At 35.0% G+C, this 24,414-nt stretch overlaps 2 protein-coding genes across 7 annotated transcripts in view; one reads left to right on the top strand and one right to left on the bottom strand.

The window, feature by feature from the left end:
- Tet (tet methylcytosine dioxygenase-like) overlaps window positions 1–20,044 on the top strand; it is a 178,030-nt gene extending 157,986 nt beyond the window's left edge. For all 6 annotated transcript variants that reach the window (XM_086910092.1, XM_086910102.1, XM_086910081.1 and 3 more), the window contains 8 exons: window positions 3,096–3,333; window positions 3,789–4,024; window positions 4,490–7,319; window positions 7,706–7,881; window positions 8,439–8,792; window positions 8,924–9,151; window positions 9,229–9,383; window positions 9,491–20,044. In XM_086910092.1, coding sequence (XP_086766218.1) covers window positions 3,096–3,333; window positions 3,789–4,024; window positions 4,490–7,319; window positions 7,706–7,881; window positions 8,439–8,792; window positions 8,924–9,151; window positions 9,229–9,383; window positions 9,491–12,200 — 6,927 coding nt within the window. In that variant the 3' untranslated portion in view covers window positions 12,201–20,044. The remainder of the gene's footprint in view (window positions 1–3,095; window positions 3,334–3,788; window positions 4,025–4,489; window positions 7,320–7,705; window positions 7,882–8,438; window positions 8,793–8,923; window positions 9,152–9,228; window positions 9,384–9,490) is intronic.
- Window positions 20,045–21,052: 1,008 nt separating this feature from the next.
- On the bottom strand, window positions 21,053–23,246 carry LOC100866787 (steroid receptor RNA activator 1). The gene is made up of 3 exons (XM_003698359.4): window positions 23,011–23,246; window positions 22,312–22,794; window positions 21,053–22,200 (listed from the first exon to the last, which is right to left on the bottom strand). The coding sequence occupies exons 1-3, from the start codon at window positions 23,027–23,029 to the stop codon at window positions 22,004–22,006; spliced, it is 699 nt and encodes a 232-aa protein (XP_003698407.1). The 5' UTR covers window positions 23,030–23,246; the 3' UTR covers window positions 21,053–22,003.
- Between the last annotated feature and the right edge of the window lie 1,168 nt (window positions 23,247–24,414).

The raw sequence follows: 24,414 nt of genomic DNA, 5'->3' as shown, positions 1-24,414 counted from the left end.
CTAATTAAAGCCTTAAATTTCTTCGTCCAATACGTTTGCACGTACACGTTACATTTGTTAACAATTTCATCTCCCTTTCCACGAACCTAAACCCACGCTTCAAATCCCATACGAAATACCTTGGAACAGCCTTTACACACCAGTCAAGAACAGAAAAGAGAGAATTCTCCAGCTGTGCGAATGGTCACGTTGAATATTTCATTTGCACGGTGATAACCGGCCGGGTAACGTTGAACAAGGAAACCGAATAGAAACGAGGAAGGGAAAAAGAAGAAGAAAAAGAAAAAGGAAAAGAAAGGGAGAGAGAGAGAGAGAGAGAGAGAGAGAGAGAGAGAATGAAAACAAAAATAAAAAAAAAAAAGAAGAGTAAAGAACCTCGGTCGGTAAGAAATTCCCGAACTCCGCGAGGAGACATCTTTTATTTAAACGAGCGTGTTCAGCGAGCGCGCTGCACGGTCTTTGCAAAATCGATCGGCGGGAAACGAGAGGGAGAAAGTGAAATAGAATGACAAAGCTCGTCGGTGGTGTACGGACGAGTAAGCTGATCGTTCGTTTGCCTTCGTTTTGTACGAAGTTTTATAGTCCGGTTGCGAGTTTGCCAGTTCTTTTCTCTCCTCCTTTTTAGTACCTTCTCCGTCTTTTTTCCACAATCTATTTGCGCCGATGCTCCTCTCTCGTTCAATCGCCATTCTCTCTGTTCCTCTTCGAGTTCCTCGTTCCCTTCCAATCAACTTTTCCCGTCCTCGTCCATCTATTTCTTCGCTTCGAGAGACCATCTCGCTTGCGAACCGCACACACGATCGCTAAATCTCTCTCTCTCTCTCTCTCTCTCTCTCTCTCTCTCTTTCTCTCTGCCTCCCTCTCTTGGTAAAAGGCTGTAGCGATGGCCGCAACACGGAACTCGAGCAAGATTAAAGGCTGAGCAAATTTTAAATCAAAAACTTGAAAAACTCGGGAGGGATTTGAGTAACTTTGATGGTCAATCGGGGAACAAGAGGATTCAACTATTGAGATAGATCGAGATTTCGATAGGTGTTCATTTCTGACAACGATTGACACGGAATGACTCATCTAAATCGATCCTCTTAAATATCGTTTATCGATTAAAAAATGTTTCAGACAAAAGTTGCACGAGAATGTGTGATGAAAGATCAACTTCGTTTTCTTAGAACTACACACATTTTAATAGTCGATGGAATTTGTTCTCTAGTAAAAGAATTTAATGATACTTAAAGTTAAAATATTTCTCAAATTAATACCATTTTTTTCACATTCAAGAATTCTATGTCTTATGAAACTTACAATACATTCGACGATTTTTTAATATCACCATAATATTACTTTGTTTGAATATTATTCGATTTAAAGCGGATTATAAAGATTATACTACGCTTATACTAAAAATTGCAACATCAGCTAAGAAATAAAGGTAAACGTGCGTCTCTCTAAAAATATTCACTCAAAAAGCTTCACTCAAAGCCATTGCTGACTGGACACGAGCGAAAATAAACGAAAGTACTTACATCGTGCAGGTATAGTTGCTCGTATATATGTACGCGTTTCCATTGTGCTCTCTCACAAATCTTCCACCATGAAATGCCCGTATGCACACGAAGGAAGAAAGCCGTCCACGATCGTTTATCATAGCCGCGAAAGCATCGCATTTTCTCGATCCGGTTCAACAATCGACAAATTCCCCGCGAAATTCCCCGCGTTCCACGTTGGGTTCGATTTCGTTTCCACGTTGATCTCCCTGTGGCGCATCCAACGGACACGCGGAAACACATCGAGACGGAAAGGGGGTTGGAGTCGAGTCACGCGACTCCATGGCTCTCTTTGTTCGCGAGATTGATAGCTTTACGAGCAGCGGGAGGTCGAGAAGCGACTTTTGACCATGAGACCGCGCGAAGGCATGCAGGAAATAATGGTAGACCGCGATGGTGGCCGCGAACCCACCTCAACGGATGATTAATGGCTTTATTATCGCTCTGCCTCGAGATCTTTATTTAATTGGGTCGTGGAACGTGTACAAATTGCATTTACTTTCGCGGTAAGCGTTGAATAGTTCATCAGAATCGTGTCTCTCTAGTTGATAGGTTTAGTCGGTTGTTGAGAAATAGTTGAGAATCGCTGCATTGCGAATAGTTAAGGAACCATCGCTGGATGAATGGTTATTCTTCCACTATGTGGCCAACAGTGGTTATCAACCCTTCTGGCTTTTCTAATTCTTTTTAACTTGTATAATAAATTTTCTATTCTTCTCTTCTTTTTTTTTTTTTTTTTGTTATTTTTTTCGAATATGTTGAATGTTGAATTATCGATTTATTATATATATATACAGAGAAGTAGAATTATAATTATATTTTCGAAAAAAATTAATATATTAAATTTGTAAGAGTACTTTTAATAGTTAATTGCAAATAAAAAAAAAATGAAATCAATCAATTCGAGTAGTTTCGTATTTCGTAATTCTAATATTAAATAGAAATAAAAATGATTTTCATCTTTTAGAAACAAATTATTCTTTTTATTTTACCGTATTTTATCTATTTAATGTTATAGTGATTTCAATAAGGTGTTTTAGAAGAATTTTTATAAGAATCATTGTCCATTATTAAATATTCAAAATTTTTAAATATTTTCTAGAAAATGGAGTTGTTATAAATGCAAATTCTTTATCTTTTCCTGTATAAATACATATACATATGGATGATCAAGACACGATTTATTCATTTCTTTTTTGCCTTTTAAATCAAGCTCTATAAAAAAAAGTATGAATCATAGTAGTGTCCTAGAAAGAATGAGTCACGAGCCATAATTTAATTCTAATCGATACATGTTATATTATATTATATTTATTTATATCGTATAAAATGTAAAAATAATATTAGAAAATATTTCAAGATAATTGCAAATAGTGTGTATATAGTGTGTTTCCAAAACACGTCTCCAAATTTTTATCCAATAATATCCCATAAGTGTATATTTTCTTTGCAGAAAATGTATAAAATACAAAGTATGTAAAGATATCAAAAATGTATGCGAAACGAGGTCGATTCAAGGTGAAACTAAAGTTACGTTTCATGTTGTTACAGTCACCCGGAGTGATGCCATTCTACGGTGATTCTGGCGCCGGCTTCCGACCAGCAGCTGGCTTTGGGAATACTGTTTGGCACCAGGGAGTTGCTCCCGTGGGGGCAGTTGCGGTTGAAACGTCAGCAGCTCCATGGCCACCTCAGCAGTTCATTCAACAAATTCCGGCTCCGAATCAGCTCGAAGAGCTGAGGTATCATACCCAATATTCCGCCGCCGCACCATACCATCCACAACCAGGTAATTGAAGAACGATTGGATTTCGACAAATTCACGAATTTCCTCCTCCAATATTCGTCCTTTCTTCCAATCACGTATTTCATTAAACAGAAGAATTATATTTATTCGATCAACTTTGCCAACTTTTTTTTTTAACCTATCGATCGATGAGATATTTATATTTCGCGATTATTATGAAATAACGTCATACGACGTAAGATGTTCCCTCGATTCTCGATGCTAATTTTAAAATTTCAAAGAATCTGCCGGTGAAAATAATACATCAACCGTGTGTGTAAAAAGGAGAAAAAGAAAAAAAGGGAGGGGGGGAAAAAAAAAAAGAAAAGAAAAAACCGAGTGATTCAGAATTTCTCGCGAATGAAACGATCGTGGAATGCGAAGTGCGCGACCGCCCTTTGTCCCGCGGATTAACCATCCATTTCTGCGGAATCAGCACGCAAATTTTCTGATTACAGTCGCATATCAACAACAGACTTTCATTACTACGGATCAGTCGGCATTTCAACGTGCCGGGGCGACGGGACAATACACAATCACGGGGCAACCCTCGCCCTTACCACCAGTCGCCCCGCAAACCGTACCATCGACAACTCAGAGGCCACTAAACGGTCAATTCATGGATCCTGCTGCTACTGCAACCCAATCAGTTGGTTATGAAAGGCAGGATTACGTCAATGGTTACCAACAACAGGTACAATTCGAAATGAATCGCTTTTAATTAAAAGTGTTTTCGTTCGCCTGCCTTTTCCAATATGACCGACGGTATATATTGAATTTCAGAAAATACCAAAAGTCAAGGAAGATAGAAAAATATATATCCATTCGTAATGATCATCTATCTATCTGCGGTTAACGTAAATATTATATCTCGAAAAAATGAAATATTGCGTATTGATTATGTATTTTTAAATCACTCTTTACTAATAAATTTCTTTTTTATAAAGATACTTTTTTTGCTTAACAGATCTATTCGACTTTTAATAATTATTCGACGTATCAAGAAACATAGGAAATATTTATTAGTGGAGTACAGTAAATAAATAGTAGATTGATTTATTTCTATGATTTAACAAATCTTAAAATATTCCAGTAAATCAATAGTAATTTACATCTTTCACGATTTTTAAGTTATAGATGGAATGATGCGTTTTTCCAGGACGTGACGATGGCACCGCCGCCTTCAACCACTCCCACGAGTCGTAGCAGTTCCGTACACATGGATAACCAGCAACAACAACAGGCCTCCCAGCAACCACAGTCGCAACCGCAACAACCGCCGACAGATACGCAGGTGAAGGGATTCGCGACGATCACGGCCAGTAACGTGTCGGGAAACGAGATGCCTGGGTATCCACTTCAACCGGGCCCACAGAGTTTACACAACTCTAACGGATATCCAGGCTACGTGGAAATGGGTCAACAACAAGTACAGAACCAGTGGCAGCCGCAGCAAGTGGCCCAACAACAACATCAGCAACAACACTTGCAACGACAGCACTCGGTACCTGACGGGCAACGCCACTTATGGTCCGATACCAGTACCGGTACGAAAATGAATAACAATATGAGCTGGTCGGATGGAACGTTGCAACAGCAGCAACAGCATCAGCAACAACAGAAACCTCCTTCGCAACAGCAGCAACAGCAACAACAATCTAGTATGCAAGCTAATAGCATGAAGGGGCAAGAGTCACAGCAAAGTATGCAGATGCAAGGACAACAGGAGCTACCTCGGCCAGCCAGTCACATGAGTTGGGAAAATGGTAGCGTGAAAGAAACCCCGCATACTCCACAATCGTGGACAGACAATACGGACAATAGTCAGCAGCAACAAACTCAGGGAAATTGGTCGCGACAGAGTCCAAAGCTGAGGGACGCGCAGAATCCAAGATTGACACCATCTAGTCAACAACAACAGCACCAGCACCAAGGCTGGATACAGCATTCGCCCAAGTTGTCGGACCATCAGCAGAATCCGTCTCACCAGAATGCCCGAATGACGCCCTCCGGTCAACACAATTGGCAGCAAAGCAGTCCGGAGATGCAGCAAAACTCGAGCCAACAGAATCCAAGGCTGACACCGTCTGGCCAGCAAATGTCGCAGCCCGGAGCGCAGTCCCAACAGCAGCAACAGCAACAGCAGCAGCAACAACAACAACAACAACAGTGGTCGCAACAGACGAAGCTCGAGAAGAGTCCCAGACTTACTCCGTCTAATCAGATGTCCTGGCCAGACACGCCAACTAGTCAACCGAATTGGTCCCCGAATAGTATAAAGAGCGATAGTAGTCAGCAACCCCAACAACAATGGCCAGATTCACAGCCTAGTCCGAGGAGAACGCCTGGCCATCAACCGGGCTCGTGGCAACCTCAACCACCGACGCAAGAGAGCAAAATGGAGAATCAGATATCCTGGTCGCCGAACTCGGTGATCGAGAATCAACCTACTTGGGGCCAACAAACGACGAAACAGGATATGCAGAACTCCGGAGAAAGAGTGCTTTGGCAGCAACAAGCGACAGACACCGGGAAACCGAACGGATTCTCGGATAATCAAGATGCTCAGGAGAGTAACGTATTTGCTCAATCGAATCGCGTGAATTTGAATAGCCGACTGAAATCCATGATCCTGAACAAACAGCAGCAACAGCAACAGCAGCAACAGTTGCAGCATCAGCATCAACAGCATCAACAACTTCAACAGCAGCAACAATCGCAACAGCAGTCTCAACATCAAATAAGCCATCAAGAGCAACAGCAACACCACGGCATGCATCATCAAATGCAGTCTCAGCACGTGAACAGCAACAGTGGGTCTAACGGCGAGTATCACACGGAAGATCGGATACGAGACACGCATGATAGTGTAGACAAATTGCAAGAGAAACAGACGGATCAGTATTTGAATCAGTCGAACATGATCTCAATGGCGCAATCCAACGAATCCTTGACCGGTAATTTTTTATTGCATAGCCACCACCCTCGGGTCGATAGTTTGCCCGACGGTGGTGGCTTATGGGAATGGTCAGGGGGAGGTAACAACGCGTTGAACAACGGTACCGTGTTACCGGACAACGGGATGACGGTTATAGAAAGTTTCATGAAATTTGGTTCAGAAGACAAAACCGTGCTGGAGAAGCATCAACAACACGAGCAGCAGCAGCAGCAACAACAACAACAACAACAACAACAACAACAACAACAACCATCACTTTATCACCAACAATCGCAACAGGAACACGAGCATCGACAATTATGGAAGGAAGAAAATAAGAGCCACGACAATCAGTGCACCGATGATAAATCATTTCAGAGAAGATTATGCATAGATCAGCAGATTCACGAAAGAACGTTCGAGCCGTGTAGTAACAGCGCGAACAGCGAGAAGAACGAGACGGAGAGTAACGATGTTACTTTTCCAGAAACGCCTCGAGTGACATTGATGAACGAGAACGATACCTCTAATTATCCAGAGAGTAGCGAAAAAGTCGCGTCTACCGAGCTGGAGAATAATTCCAATTGCGACTCATCTCAAAGTATCAAGCAAGAGAACATCGGGGAGTACGGGTATTCCAGTTCTGACTGCGTCCCATCCTCAACAGCGACGTCGAGGAACGATGATTGCGCTTCGAAGGCGATCAAGAGCGAGCCGGATCAAAAATCGCAGGAAGGCAACAATTACAAGTTTCGAGGCGATGGCGGGCCCGCCAAAGTGTCGCCGGGTGTTGGTTCGTGGTGTTGTCGAAGAGGCGGTACCGAGCAACCGACCCCCGAACACTTGCGGGAGGGTTGTTGCCAGGGCTTGCAAACAAGGGACGAGATATTGGCCGACGCGGCAGACAAGTCCGACGTAAAGAACGAAGGTCCACAGAGCCCGCGTAGCGGTGGTGCTCCATCGACAACAAAATTGCAAGATCACTTGGAGAAATTGAAGAACAATGTGAGGAGCGAAGTGCCGGACTGCAACTGCTTCCCAGCCGACAAATGTGAGTTGCTATTGCGTATTCAGCACGACACTAACATCGAGAGAACACACTAACCACGATTGTCACGGGTTCACACGAAAAGTAAAGAGTAATTCTCTTAAAGAAAAAAAAATTATACTACTACTACTACTACTACTACTACTACTATTACTACTATTACTACTACTACTATTACTACTACTAGTACCACTACTACTAATATTATCGGCCAACAAAAATACACCAAGCCTTGATTCAGTGACCCAATGAAGAATGCACGTACCTAACTTACCCCCCTTTCCCAGGGGGCATACCTACTACATACGTGGCATAAATGTTTCCGCTTCTGTTGCTTCCTTTCCGTTGAAACGTCCAGTTTCGTAAGTAAAATGAGGTTCAACCACAAGGTCCGCCAGAGCCCGGTTCGTACTACACTCATCTCGGGGCGGCTGCAAGCCTGCCTGACCTACGGAACGATCTTGAAAGAAGAACCGGCCTTAAGGGAAACGCCATTAGATTCGAAAAGGTCATCTACACCGGAAAGGAGGGCAAAACTACTCAGGGATGTCCGATGGCTAAGTGGGTAAGCATGTTACAATACCTCTGGTGGTTCGCGAATATGTTCGAGTATTTTTTTATCCTTTGATCGAAAATGTTGATGAACAATTTCGTGATTGCACAGAATACGATGAATTTCATGTACAATTTCTTTCTTACCGAGATGTTATTTTAAAGGGATGAAATCAAAGTTTTAATGAATTTTTCGTTTCTTTAAATATAATTTTCTAACAAGATCGAATAGAAGAAAATTTTAAATTAAAAAATGAATTTCATTTTCTGCCAACATGCCGTAAAGAAAGATGAAATTGTTGAAAAACTCAGAATCTTCGAATTAGCTGAATTTCATTATAAAATTATATTCGAATATTTTCATGAACCACTTGTACGTATCCTTCTTATTCTTATAATTCTTTTGTTAGATTAAAATCAAAGCGAATCATCATATATACATATACATATATATATATATTTTTTTAAGTTCTATTTTATCCAAACGTTACAATCGATCGCTTTGAATCGTCCGTTAAGATATCTCTGTACTGCTTTGGTGATGGGATTGTAATATCAGTGATTCGCTAGATACTTCGACGATCTGGTCTGGAAGAGAAGATCCTGACCATAGTGAAACACCGGCAAGGACACAAGTGTCCAACAGCCTGGATCGTCGTGGCCATGGTCGCCTGGGAAGGTGTGCCCACGCACGAGGCCGATCGGATATATTCCTTATTGAGTCACAAGCTGAATCGATTCGGTCTTCCCACGACCAGACGATGTGGAACGAACGAACCGAGAACCTGCGCTTGTCAGGGTCTCGATCCCGAAACTTGCGGTGCAAGCTTTTCCTTTGGATGTTCCTGGTCCATGTATTATAATGGTTGCAAATACGCCAGAAGCAAAACCGTCCGAAAATTTCGATTGTCAGTACGATCAGAGGTGAGATAATCTTCGTTTAATTAACTTTATTTTCTATTATTTTGTTATTTTCTTAATTTCACCCCCTGTATTTATTTTCTATCTGTTCTAATCTTAGAAAAAGGTTAAGCTCTTCCTTTTTCCTCTTCTAGGAGCAAGAAGTAGAAGAAAGAATGCACGTCCTAGCAACACTTTTATCACCCTTATACCTCAGCCTTGCACCAGAAGCGTTCAACAATCAAACACAATTCGAGCGGGAAGCGAGCGAATGTCGTTTAGGATTTAAGCCCGGCCGACCATTTTCCGGTGTTACAGCGTGTATAGACTTTTGCGCGCATTCTCATCGCGATCTTCACAACATGAACAACGGATGTACCGTGGTAAGTTATACTTGTAAAGTTTTTACTACTTCAATTAATAATAGAGAGATAATTACGATGTGATCTTTGTCTCGTAGGTAGTCACCATGACAAAACATCGAACCTTGTCGAAACCTGAAGACGAACAATTACATGTACTTCCTCTTTATATCATGGATACTACGGATGAGTATGGGTCAAAGGAGGGACAGGATGAGAAGGTTCGCGCCGGAGCTGTAGAAGTTTTGACAAAGTAAAAGATTTTTTTTCTTTATTCGTAATAGTTCCACTTTATGAGCAGCAATAATTATCTAAAATTTCTGTGAAGAAATGAATCTTATCGATATATATACGTTTCAGATATCCCTGTGAAGTGAGAGTTCGATCGGTTCCACTGCAGCCCTGTCGAAGGCACGGGAAGAAAAGGAAGGAAGACGAACCAGACGCTATTAGCAGCAAGAAAGACAGTTCCAAAAATGTTAATGAAAAGATAATAGAGTCAGGACGCCAAATACCAGGACACCAAGAGTTAATCAGACCGCAAATGAGGGATACCCAACTATCCTTGGAAATGGCGTCCATGTTCGAAGGGATGGACGCCCAATTACAAAGCTCCCAGGTGTCCTCCACTGTTTTAGATAGCCCAGTGTCCATGTATCCTCAAGGATGGGGTTACCAAAACGAACAGCAATGGAGTAGAAACGGTTGGCTCGATCAGCGAAAAAATAATTGGTTGAATCCGTGGAGAGAGTATTCGTTTGGTGGTCTCGACAGGGATGCAAAAGTTGATCCAGATAGCACGAGCTTGGACGACATCAGACCTAGAAGTACCGTTTCTCAAGATGAGCATCGACCAGGATCGCGAAATTTACCCAATTCCACAATGGACTCGCCAAGAAATTATTATTCGCACTCACCAAGAGCTCATCCAATTTCACCAAGGAGCACTCATACGGGAACACCAGGAGATATCGGTTACTCGATGTCTCCTAGAGGATGTCCACCTACGCTTCAGGATCAGAAAAACGCCTCGCCAAGAAGTTCTGGGTATCCAGACACAGGTTACAGTCATCCACTTCCCACTTCCAGAAGTTATCCGAACATGTACGACACCAGACAGAATAGCGCATCTCCAAAAACAAACTGTATAAATTTTCCAGCTCATTTAGACCAAAGGAGCGTACTCAATCGAACGAATCATCATCAATTGCACAATGTAAATAATGTACGAAACGTCGGAGGGAGCTGCGATCAATCGAAATTATCATACTCCAAACCTGCACAGGATTCTAGTCAACAAAAGTACCCCACTACACAGAACTACTTAGAGGTTCAGAAATCACAAATCGAGCAACCGTTCGTGAACAGAATACAAGGCCATTATCATCCCTCTCACCATGTACAATCGAGTAGAAATCTTCCGTACCAGGGGCCCCACGAGACAAATATGGACATGTTTTCCGGCTTGTCGGTATCCTCTTGCATGAGCAATACTAGTCATAAGGAATTCGGTACAACGAATTCGGACTTGTTGCTACACACCTCGTCTCATCTTCCTTCGAACAATCCGTCAAACGGTACTCAAAATTTAGGCTCGATAGATCAAAGAAAATATCGAATGTATAAGAGCCACGAACAGAAGACACCAGGTATAAATCAGATATCACCGGCATCTTCCGATCAAGTGGGTGGTTGGAATATGCTTGGTTCTTGGTATCCTGATCAAAACAAACCCTACGATCAACAGCAAGTTTACAACAATCAAATTAATTCCGAAAGGAATCATCAACAATCCATAGATCATCAAAAAATATTCAATTGGAACGATAGAGTACCACATCCGGACCAATCGAAACCACCTTGTTGGGAAACACCCTCTGATCCCTCTCCATTTAGAGTGCCAAAGGGTAGGCCACCATCAAGGACAGCCGCAGGCCAGAATCCAAACACGGACAGCACATATCAAAATTCTTCCAATAGAACGTTTCTCAAGCCTCAGGAGCCGACACGAAATGGTGTCTACGCGGACAGTCCGAGCAACAATGCAATACAAAATAACGGAACGATGCATCAGAATAACCAGATACGAAGATCAGAGTGGACGGAGGACAAGTCGAGAGAGAATTTCCACGATCCTAGGCAGAATATGGCGAATCCAAATTCGAATTGCTTCCCATGGGCCGAGGAAATGAAGCAGGTTCAAGACTTCCACGGAATGCCAGGCTTGGGACATCCTCACGCTTCCTTTCCCCAATATGGACTATATCCAACGTATCCTGTCTTCGACAAACCTTATTCCAACTCTTGGGAGGGCTACAATTACCACCAACCTTATCCCCATCCCCAAACATCAGAATATCCACCTCAATTGTATCAACAGCCAAAGAGAGAAACCTGCTTCCCTTCGCCCCATCAATATCCGTATCAAGGTGTGCCTCCGTATCAAAGTCTGAATCCTGGCTGGGCAAGGTGGGACACTCCTCGATGGGATATTTACGGACCGCCATCTTATTTCCCGGTGTTACCAGAACCTCCACCAAAGGCGGAACCTCTTGGAGAAGTGGCCGATTATTCCGACAATGAAGAGTGCTTCAAGGATTCGCAGATGGGTGGAGTTGCCATCGCGTTGAGCCATGGTAGCGTGTTGTTCGAGTGCGCGAAACACGAAATGCACGCCACCACAGCTCTGAAAAAGCCTAATCGTCTCAATCCAACCAGAATCAGTCTGGTCTTCTATCAACATCGTAATCTGAACCGGGCGAGACACGGTTGGGACGAATGGGAAGAGAAAATGCGACTCCGCAAGTTGGGCGTTACGACCACCAATACCACTACCACCACGAATTCATCGACTAATTCGCAATCACTATCCACTCCATCGACTCCAACCAGTCCAGCAAGCGCGACGATCAGCGAGAAATCCACTCCGCTCCCGTACATACCTACTGTTCCTAGCTCTCAGTTCATGATGAGATCGCCCACTTACACGACAATGACTTGGACCACTCTTTTTCCCATGCATCCGTGCATGATAACTGGCCCATATCAGGAGGGAGGGGCTATTGGATGAGTGATCGTCAGTAGGTACGGTTCCAGCCATCGATGACCAAGAACCGTGCCAAGAATCGATCGAGCAATCTCGTCGGGCTGATCGAGTGAAACAATGGGATTCAGATGGCGCGCGCATCGCTCAGCCTAGCGGCACCGTTTGCACCGACGTGTCATGCAACGTCAACGTGAAGAAGCTGAATCGAATCACGGGAACAAGGAAAGCATACAAGCAACAGGTAGTTAACATTTCATAAAGGGATCAAATGAGGAAAATGACAAACCGTTATTACGAGGAAATTTCTATCGTAATTATTATATCGTCATTGTCCTAAATGTGTTATACTTGTTACTGAAAAAAAAAAAGATAAAAAAACAAGAAGAAAAAGAATAAGAAGAAGAAAACAACACGTTTGCACTGCCATTTTTCTATTTCACGTTTTTTCGGAGAATATAATAAACGTAATAGACGGGAGAGAAGGGGGCAAGGAGAAGCGAGAGAAAGAATAATATAGTAAACGAAGAAGAGTTCGCAACACAAACGTTTCATCACAGGATTCAATTCTAATCGGGGCTTCCCTTTTTATATCGATCTTTTACGCGAATCATGATAGAACGTTGTGAGCGAATATAAAAAGAGCGTAAGATCGGCAGATATGGCGCTGTATGGTATCTGACACGCTGTTAAAGATGCAAAAAGAGTTACGAGAGGCGACTAATCGAAAGAGACGTGTCATGCGCTTAGAGAAACACTGATCGCAATCGAGGCTGATTTTCATGGTAATTGGATTAAGAATACAGCACACGTAAAACCGATAGCGATCGATCATGTTCGTTTGATAGCCGAGAAACAAAACAAACTTCGATACGTTATACGATTTAGGATGGAATGAATGGAGAGTAAAAATATGAAAAAAAAAAAGACAAAAGGAGAAAAAACGATATAAACAAATAATGAAAGATTAAGGAAGAATGAAATGAAACGTATCCAATTGTATATTTTTTTTTTTTTTTAACTATCTCGTATTTTAGTAGACAATTGTAATCATATTTAACTAGTCCATACCTAGGCATGATAAATGATTTTTTTAACACATGGCATATGCAAAATGGCAAACATGTATGGTAACAAATACGTGCGTGCTATTACGATCCTTTCCTTTTTTTTATACAAAACTGAATCACTTTCGCATCGAAGAATCGAAACTATCGTTTACTTTTCTGCACGTTCTCCTTTTGTACCACACGTACCCCGTTGTTGTTGTTGTTGTTGTGTCATCGTCATATATACACATGCTCATACTGGACACATACATCACGCTGGAACAAAATCGATTAATCGGCGCCGTCGTAGGATTTTATTCAATCAATTATCCAACCTATCCCAAAACATCGAACGATGATATAGATATACATATATAGTTTCAAGTCGATCCTTTGTAAAATCATCTGCACAATATCAAGCTCTAAATAGGAGCTCGCACTTAGACACATTACATGTACACCAGTATAATAACATATACAGACATGAAAAATGATCTCAAGTTTTTAAGCTAATTAATTAAACGGTAAATATCAATGTTTAATCTTTTTCTTTCATCTTCTCTTCTTTTCTCTCTCTCTCTCTCTCTCTCTCTCTCTCTCTCTCTCTCTCTCTCTCTCTCTCTCTTGCACCTATTTTTTCCTCTTTCTCTCACATAGATATACCATTATCTATAATTTTTTTTCGTTCTCTTCGCCTATCTGTACATTGTGCTTGTTAATCATCGTATTTATTTCGTAATTCACTTGCACGTGCTTGCATCCATAGCTTTATCCTTTAATCGTATACCACCACCACGTTAAAAAGATTCGAGTAACAACGATCCAACGGAGAGGCACATACACGCATACATACACACAACACACACACATATACATACACCCTATACACACGCGATATGGATTGCTATAATATAATATCTATTATTTAATATCAATTCTCGGATCGGTATCAGTACAAACATACACAAATATATGCATCATATACATGAGAGCTCGTGAAATAATTTTTTAATTAGAATATCGAACTGTCAACGGGAAGGAAAACGCGTCCAATCGTCGTGGTACCGTCTTCTTCGGTTAGCTACGTTCTTCCAACTGTTTCTCTTTTTTTATTATTATTATTATTATTATTATTATTATTATTATTATTATTATTATTATTATTATTAATATTCATTTTTCTAAGGCCTTTAGAGTCTATGATCGCGATTTCAAATCCATCATCAAATCATGTTGGATCCCAAGGATCCCTAATATACGAGCCTCTCGAGGGATGATCTTCTCGGGCGAGAAAAAGACACGCTCACAGAGATTCACAAAAAGTTTCGCGGTAGTTCACAATAGCCAATAAGGTTCGGTATTGTAATAATAAGTGCCAGTGTTCGAGGGCGAGTCAGAGAGCCAAAAAAAAAAAAAAAAAAAGGAAAAAATAAAAAAGAAGGAAAAAAAAAAAGAAAGTAATCCGTGTTAATTACACACATGTCATCCTACTTTTTCACACACAGATACATATATAACTACCTCGAAACGTTAATCGCCACTTCCCACTATTTTTTTCTTTCGATGTGTTTTTTTTTTTTTTTTTTTTTTATCTCTTTTATCGACCGTTCATAGCTCAATCGATAAATTGATATGAAAATCAGAGATAAGGTTATAGAGTCGGGTTAATGGACGAGGAGCGAAAGAGGGAGGCAGAGGTGGAAAGAGAAAGAGTCTTTCCACCATTGAAAGAATTAAAAGAAACGAAGCGAAGTCAAGTGGGATTTATTTTAATCGATGATAAGAATGACGATGATCATGATCACGTATCGATTCGTTTAATTGGTTCACGAGTAAACGGTTCCTTGCTTTTCGAAGTTTCGATGCACGAACATGCTAGCCAGGGAGAAAAGAAGCACCGGAGAGACCGGAAGCACGGTCCTCGCGATTCATGTGTACGCGTTGGAATTTAAGAATCGAGAAAAGGATGGATCAAGGAAGGGGAGGAAATCGTGGTTGTTCAAGGTCGATGGATCGATAACGATAATCGACAGAGAGGTGATTACTATAGAAGGAGGTAAATGGGAGGTAAAAAGACGCGTCCAACCCTCACCCATCGGAGTATTAATAAGAATCATTAATATATTATCATTCATTATTATCATAATGTAGTAGTAATAATAATTATTAGCGGCAAACAGTAATAATTAGTAATATAATCTAATTTAATCGATTATTTATTAATTAAGTTTTAACAAAACGCGTTGTTCTATTGTATTTTTATTATCGTATCTTTTTTAGCTCTTCTATCTTCTCTTTTCTTTTATCTTATTCTTCGTTCGTTCTTCTTTTCTTTTTCTTTTTTTTTTTTTTTTTTTTTTTTACAATTTTTCTTTCGTGACACCGAAAGATCGAATTAGTGTCGAGGATGTGCATCAACTCTTTTCTTTCTTCGTTATATATTTTTTTATACCTTTCGTTTTAAATTTCTTTTCTTCGCTTGTATTCTCTCTACTTTTTTTTTTTTTTTTTTTTTGTAGAAAGAAGAAGATTGTTTAACACGAGCAAAAACAGCATCAGCGATGATGATGCTTGCATGTCTTTTAAACGCTAGTCGTCCTTTATGTATTTTCTTCTTTTCTTAATCGATTCATTTTTCTCTTTTTATATGCTGGTATAATCCACTGTTTCACCTGTATGACGAACTTTATTACGCTAAAAGCATAATCAATCGTTCCTCCGTTTTTACGCACGATTCCGAAGTTTTACAAAGCGAAATATGAATTTTTAAAGCAAAAATATCAAATAGAAAAATTAATGTTCAATCGTCAGAGACTATTTTTCGATTAGGTTCCCCAAGATTGAGAATCGATCTCAACCAGTCAATTAAACATTTTACGAAAGAAAATAGCAAGATAAACAAAAGTTCTCGCTGAAATTACAAAAACATGTTTCTATTTTTTTAAACATTTTAAAAGATCATTCTATATATATATATATATAAAAAAAAAAAGAGATAAGATTTTTCGTCATCTATTTCTTTCTTCTTGCGAGCAAACGTTTCGATCGCAACACTCTTCTTGTTTCTTTGCGAACGATTTACCAACGATACGTGTGAATTATCTTCAACGATAATTTCTTATTTTTCTTCATCTGCGTCGTTTGTCGTTGAATATTGTTCACGTTCAATTTCGTTGTGGAAATGGTTCTTCAATGCTTTCGAACGCTCATACGACGATCAGAGTTTGATTAATTATATATATATATATATTAAAAATTATGTAAAAAATACGATAAAATCGGAAGTAATGCGAACGAGAGAAAACAAACAATGAAATTGTGAATGTAATTGAACAAAGAAAAATCGTTTAATGAAATTAATCGAGATTAAGATTTTGTAAGATTTATACTTTCGATTGTAATCTGCCGATTTTATATAGATCTCTTATCGACAATTATTCGTGTATCATTGTAAACGAATGAATTATAGATATTTTAAATTAGATGAATTTTAAACATCTAATAATTAAGGATGATAATGAAACCAGTGACTATATAATGATTTATATTATATTTAATTTTTATTATTATAATTTTACTATTATTATTGTATAACTGATGAATGAAAAAATAATTTTTCTTTCGTTGTAAATATCGGGAGCGATCGTTAGCCGGGGAAGAACCATCGTTCATAGCGCGCCTGTTCCTTTCACATTTGCACACGTTTCTTTCCTCGATCGCGATCCATGGATTCACTTAGGACGCACGAGGCGCACAGGCAAGATTTTTCTCTCGTCGACTTCCGAATGATGCTCAGTTGCGTGCGTGAGTAGGATACAAAGAATGTTTAGAAAATAAAAAGGGCAAGAAAATTGAAAAGATAAAAAAAAAAAAAAAAAAAAAGGACAGATTTCGTCGCAGGATTTTTTTTTTTTTTTTTTTGTAGAAGAAAATGTTATCAAAGTAAAAATCACACGACGAACTGTAATTGCAATCGATAAATGAAATGGAAGTGGAAAAAGAAAACTGAACTGGTTATTGTTGCTGTTCTTTTGTGTGTAAGATACGAGAAGGAAATTGTATCGTCACGATGCCAAAATAGTATTAATGCGATAATAATTAAGGGGTAACAGAGAAAGAATCATTAATGTACTCAATGATTGTCGTGTTGCAGCGAGAACGGAATAAAAATGAACGTGACGCACGCGAACGAGTTTATTGCCAATTTTTTTACTTTTCTTCTTTCGGAAGGAGAAGAGATTAAAGGGAAAAATGGAATTTAGCGTCGATCACGTGGCATTCAATTCGATTACGTGGTGTACGAACGAGACGAGAATGAGAGGAAAAAAAAAAAAAGAAAAAGAAAGAAAGAAAGAGGTTGAAAACTGTATTTTTTCTTCCAATACCAAAAAGATGCCATTTTGTTTTGTACGAAAAAATCTATAAAAAAATTTACAAAAAAAAAAAAGAGAGGAAACGGAGAAAATATGATGAGAGTGTGTAGAGATTAAATATAAGAGGGGGGGAGGGGGGAGTTGAAGCTAAACGAAGGAGAACAAATTTTTTAAATAGTTTATAGCAAGCGTAACATAATAGATGTAATAACAAATGCAAAACAAATTACAGAGAAGCAAACAGATAAATATTAATTGCAACAAATATACTTGATGTATATCTGTCTTGTGAGATGAATAATAATAATAATAATAATAATAATAATAACAATAATAATAATAATAATAATAATAATAATAATAATAATAATAATAATAATAATAAATAATAAAACAAAAATGAATAAAAATCTAATAAAACCACATGTCCGCCTTATGAAGCCAGAATACAATAGGTGATTGATTGATAAGAATTGATAAAATAAAATAAAAAATAAAATAAATTAAAGTAACGATTAATTAAACGATAAATAATAATTTGTAATGCGCAGTTAAACAGAGAGTTCGAGAATGAAAGGAAGGCGAATGGAAGGAAAAAAATAAATAAAATGATAGAGTGTAATGAGCATATTATACTTAAAGTGCGAAAATCGTGAGATATCCATTGCGTATTTATATTATATATACATGTATAAACAAATGTATATGAGTTCTTGCATACAGATTGTTTGTCATTATTAGAAAAAAAAAAATAATTAAAATCGAAAGAACTCAATGGAAAAGTGAAAATAATAAAAAAAATCATTGCTCACAATTTTTGCACTTTAATATCAAAAGGATATCCTCTGGGTCCCCCGACATAGGGCATACGAATATAGCGCTACGTATACATCCGTTACATATGTGTATATATATTTTTGGATAATGAACCCAGAAAAAAAAAAAAGAAAAAGAATTTTAAATCGAAATTCGGGCCTCGACACAGATCAGAAGATTATCTCAATGGATCTTTTCTCAAAACAATAATGGTTAATAAATAAATAAAAAAACTCAAATGGATAAAAAATTGTGTAATAAATAATGAAAAAAATTACAGCATAAAAAAAAAAATAAAAATTAATTTTTTTTTTTCTCTTTTATTATTCCATCTAAAATCGAGTTGAATTTTACTGACGGTTTACTCGCTTATATCTAACGATTCATGATGAGAAACATTGTCTCTCTTTCTCCTCTCTTTCTCAATTATAATTACAATGTTTCGAAAGCACATAAAGTAGAAAAAAATTAATTATTGCAAAAAGACAAAACAAAAAAAATAATAATGAAAAAACAGGAAGAGAAGATGAGAGAGACTCGAAATGATCCATTGAGAGAACCACATGTGTCGATTCCTAAAAAATGTATTTATGAATATTTATTTATGCGAGATTAAATGAAATAAAAAAAAGAAGAAAATGATGAATGGAAGAAAAAAATATATTGACGATTTAATAAAAATAGATGGTCATAAGTTTAAAATGTAAGTTTTATAATGAATATATATATATTTATTATATATATAATAATATATATATATATTTACTCTTGTAAAGCGTTTTACTGCCTTTCGCCAATTTTAATCGCGCAAGAAAGCCGAACAAGCGAAAGGAATAGCGAAGCAATGATGAATGAAATGGAAAAAAATTTCATTCGCGATTTCAAAAATTATGTTTAAAAATAAAAAGAAGAATAATAAAATCAATCAACAGCGAGCGAATGAAATGTGAAACGTGAAAGTTCGCAAAAAAAAAAAAAAAAAAAAAAATTAACTTCGAAGAATGATCTTCGTTTTATGTCATATATGTACGTATCGTGAACGTTAACAATGTAACTTATTATTACTATTATTATTAATATTATTATTATTATTATATTATATTATATTATTTTTATTGTTCTTTTTTTTACTCCGTGTTTTTTAGTTCTCGTTATTACGTTTAGAGGCGACAACAAAAAGAGAAGTGTGACAAATGATAAAATGCCAAGCATCGATCGATGTGTATTTCGATTTCAAGTAATCGACTGAAATACGGAAACGATGAAATCAACGTGGATTAATTAAGAAATAAAATAAAAAAAAGAAACGAAAACGCGGGTGTGCTTTTGAGCGATGAGAAACCATATACACATATACACAACACGCACACTTACAAATAAGAAAAAAAATACATAAAACACACAGATACACACAAGTACACACGTACAAACACGACACATACCGTATGCTTAGAGTTTAGTAGCGATTTATAAACGATAAGTGATAGAGTAATTTAAATTGATCATTGCTATCGATAACTATTATCGACATAAGAGTACATTTAGACGAAGAATATGTTATTAAATAAGATGTAATTGTCCTTTGTGAATATACATAAGAGAGAAATGAGAAATACAAGAAACTTTTATGATATAAGAAGACTTGATCATTTTTCGTATCCGTGTACCAATCGTAAGCAAATAAAATGAGATGCAATGAAAAAAAATTATTTTAATGTTTTCACGCGTAGATGAATTAAAAATATGTACGCATATTTTTGAACAATTCTATTACTATCATTCGTATACATGTGATATAAAAATATTAAGGATATTTTCTCTCCTACATATACGTGTTAATGTACTTTTTTTTTATATATATATCTATTGATCATTCAATTAATGAAAAATATAATTTCAAATAATGTAATGATAATGATAGTTAGTTCGATCAAGTTAATTCTGCAATGAAAAAAGACTAAATCACGATTAATAAAATATTAATTATGTTCATGAAAATGATAGATATTTGATAGATTTTTTTTTAATAATATTCATTTAATTGATTAAGATAAATATAATCAATTAACTTGCTTCGATATTCACGGATTTCAAATAATTGCATTCATTTATATATAACACGTCATTTTTTCATACAATCATTTCTCTTATTTATTATAACAAAGTTGCTTTTTATATGACAAAGAATATGTATAGAAGTTGAAAACATTCGCAACATTCGATAAATTAGAGCATTAATCATGCATATCATGATTCAATAAAAATGTTACATAATTAACATGAGTATTGAATGATTTGTATTCACAAAATAATCCTTCAAAAATTTTTTAATTTTTCCTCCTAAAATCGTATATTATATGTAACATATAATAAAACGATTCTAATTGATTCCAATTAAATTTATAAAGTTCTAATTCTAAAATTTTCATTTATCATATTTAAGAAAACATTCAATTATTTATTTTTAACACACAACTGAATTTTGATTATTTCTCTTGATATCGCTAAATGATGAATTCAATGAACCATTCCAATTATGAATCATCATTAATTTACTGATATAATCTATAATTAAGATTTATATAATTTTTTGTATGTAGATGTGTTGATAATATTAAATATTTATGATTATAAAATAATGTCGATTTTAATTATAATTTATTTCTGCTTACATTTACATTTAAACACGCGCATGTAACAAAATGATTCATAATCGTTATATTGAAATTATAAGGTGTTAATACATATATTATTCATCAAATAAAATTTTAGAAGATCGATTGACAAACTAAAATAAAAATATCGGTTGAAACTTTTTTTTATTAAGAAATATATAATTTAAGTTCATTACATTTGATACAGAGAAACAAAAACAGAGCAAAATGGAGATAGTATGACAGAGATAAAATTATTTTTCTCTATCTCTATCTCATTTCGTAATACAAATTTAAATTACTTAACTTCATTAATGATATTAGCCGATATTTTTGTATATACATATATTAACTTTTATATTTTTACTTCTGAAATCGATCCTTGAAAGATATCTCACAAATATGTTAACACCTTATATATGTACATATATAAATAAAATTGACAAATGTTTTAATTTACAAACTTTGCTAATCAATAGTTTTTGTTAAATTTACATTATGTAAAACTGCTATTCAGAAAAATATATATATATATAAAATTAAATCAAATTTAGCATGAAAAATTATACTATAATTTAATTACATATTCTAATGAAATATATAATAATGATAGTCACATTTTCAGTTTCATTGAACATATTTATATATATAATGCCACAATATTAATTTTTTATTATTTGAATATCAAATATTATAAAATGCATTATGTTTATATTATAACAAACTTCCGTTATTGATAATCATCAAAAATATAATAAACATTATATGAAATTGATTTAATTAGTTTTCTTGTATAATTATAATAAAATTTGTTATATTGATAATATTCGTAGTTTTCTTTATTATTTTTTTAATAAGATTAATTAATATATGAAATTATATAAGCAAAGAAATAATATTTATTATACATAAAAATGTTACTCCTGAAAAATTTCTACTTATTCGTTTCTTTCAGTTAATAATAAATTTGATTCTGAACTTTGAGAATATGTAATATTTGAGCTTTTCATTTTGGTTTTTAATCTTAAAATAATATGTCTAATTCCAGGTATCCATGTATTACATAGATTAGCATGATACATCATTAATGCAATATGTATTTCATCAGCTTTTTCAATATTTCCTTCTCGTAAAGCTGAAAATATTTTTTATTATTTTTCTATTTTCAAATATAATTACAATATTATATTAGTAATAATAATAGTAATAATATTAATAATAATACTTATTAATTTATTTTACTAACCTGTAGATAAATCTAAAATATTCTTATATATCACATTGTTTAGTTTATCTTCAAGCCATGCAGTTTTTAATATATCTAATTTCTTCTTTACTTCTTCAGCACTATTTTCTTCAGATATATGTTCATTAATTACAGCTTCTAAATTTGCCAAAACATTATTTAATGTCTCTTCTTTATTAATATTTATTTCATTCATTTTTCCTTTCAAATTATTTTTGTTTGAAGGACATAACAATGGAGGATGTGATGCTGTTGTTAAATTAATCGCAGATTGTATTGGTGGTGGCATATTTAATGGTTTGTTTAAAGAAGATTCTTTATTTTTAACTTGTATAGATGTCATAGGAAATGCTACCCTTTTATTTAACATTCGTTTGGTAGGAGTTACAGAATTTTGTGCCATAGAATATGCCCATTTCGGGGGATCATTCCATCCAGGATCATGACCAGGTAATAAAACTTTTTGCAAAGAAAGATTTTGATCTACAAAATAAAATTATTAAAATTATTAGAATTAAGAATATTAAATATTTTATATTAATATAATATAAATTTATTTCTTCATGACAGATATTATCAGATTGATAATAATATAAATATAAAAATTATGATATAAAAAATTTATAATAGAAAATTATATAAATACATTACTAACTATATTAGTAAATTATATAAATATATTATACTAAAATACATTACTTGTCATTTCTTCGCTCATTTTTGATTTTTTCAAATTTTATATTAAATGAATTAGCAAAAATAAATAAATAATAAAAAATTTCTTTAAAATTATTGTTAATATTGAATTTAACATTTATAATCGTATTTACTTATAGAATATAATCATAAATATATTAACATATGTTTATAATCACAATATTCCTATTATCATAACATATTTCAAGACCAACAACTTCGATCATACAAATTACTAGGAAATAATACTTTATTACTAGCAAATAAATATAAGTTAGATATACCATACTGGTATAATATATTACTTTTTATTGAATATATATTTAATTGAAAGTTTTATTTTGCAAAATTAAAAATTATTAATTTCTTTTTATACTTTCTAATAGTTTTTGACAAATAGAATTCAAAAATATTAATTTTAAGTTCACTGGTTCAAAAGTGATTTCGTATGTAAAATTAGTGTTTTTTAAGTTTTAAGTTTTTACTTGGTTTAGTTACTAGGATGTCATATTGGTTTATATCCACAGTTTGTTAAGAAGTCATTATCTATATGTAGGTAATAGCGATTGAGGTTGATCTTCGAAATAATTGATAAAATTAATTTATTTAACTTATAAAAGCAATTTTAATTTCTTCAAATAGCAACTGAATTGAAAATAAATTCTTCTCCCATAACGATTCAAAAGTGATTATAAATTTAATAAATTATTTTTGTTCGAATATTGAATTGATTCAAATAAAAAATTATTGTAATTGTATCATATATTGTGCGGATCAAAGAATCAAATATGTTTGTGCGAATTTGATTCATTACGTTGTAAATCATCATCAACTGTATACAACAGTAACTATGCTCATTGAATAAAAATCAATTATTATATACAAATAATTTGTCAAATATTACATACAATAAATAGTTTTTCAAGTGAATTTTAAATTTAATATTTTTGAATTCTATTCATTAAAAAACTATTAAAAGATCTAAAAAAAATTAATAAGTCTCAAAATAAAATTTAATCATTTTGATAATTTTTATATAAACTAAAATTCAATAATTCAAAAGTTATTTACATAAAGTTTGAGATTTATAGGAATATTTATAAGTTACATGACGCCATATTAGATTTTTATTCTATCTGTTTGAAAAATGGAAATATTATCACGCATCAAATTCAAGTTATTTTTTATTTGAAAAATTTTATATACGATCATTATAATATGTTGTTATTTGTTATTTAAGGTATATTATCATCATTATCAAATACTTACATAAACTACATAAAAATATATTATATGAACAATATATCATAATATCTTCTTTCTTGCGTCTAATCATTAAATTTCGAAATTTAGATTTAAATTAGAATTTAATTCTTGATCTCTTTCTTTTCTTTCTCTTTCTAATAT

This window comes from Apis florea, unplaced genomic scaffold, assembly GCF_048593485.1.
Source record: "Apis florea isolate Af1SG1 unplaced genomic scaffold, ASM4859348v1 contig_1789_pilon, whole genome shotgun sequence".
In the NCBI taxonomy this organism is placed as follows: Eukaryota; Metazoa; Arthropoda; class Insecta; order Hymenoptera; family Apidae; genus Apis; species Apis florea.
This window is presented reverse-complemented; position numbering and strand designations above follow the sequence as displayed.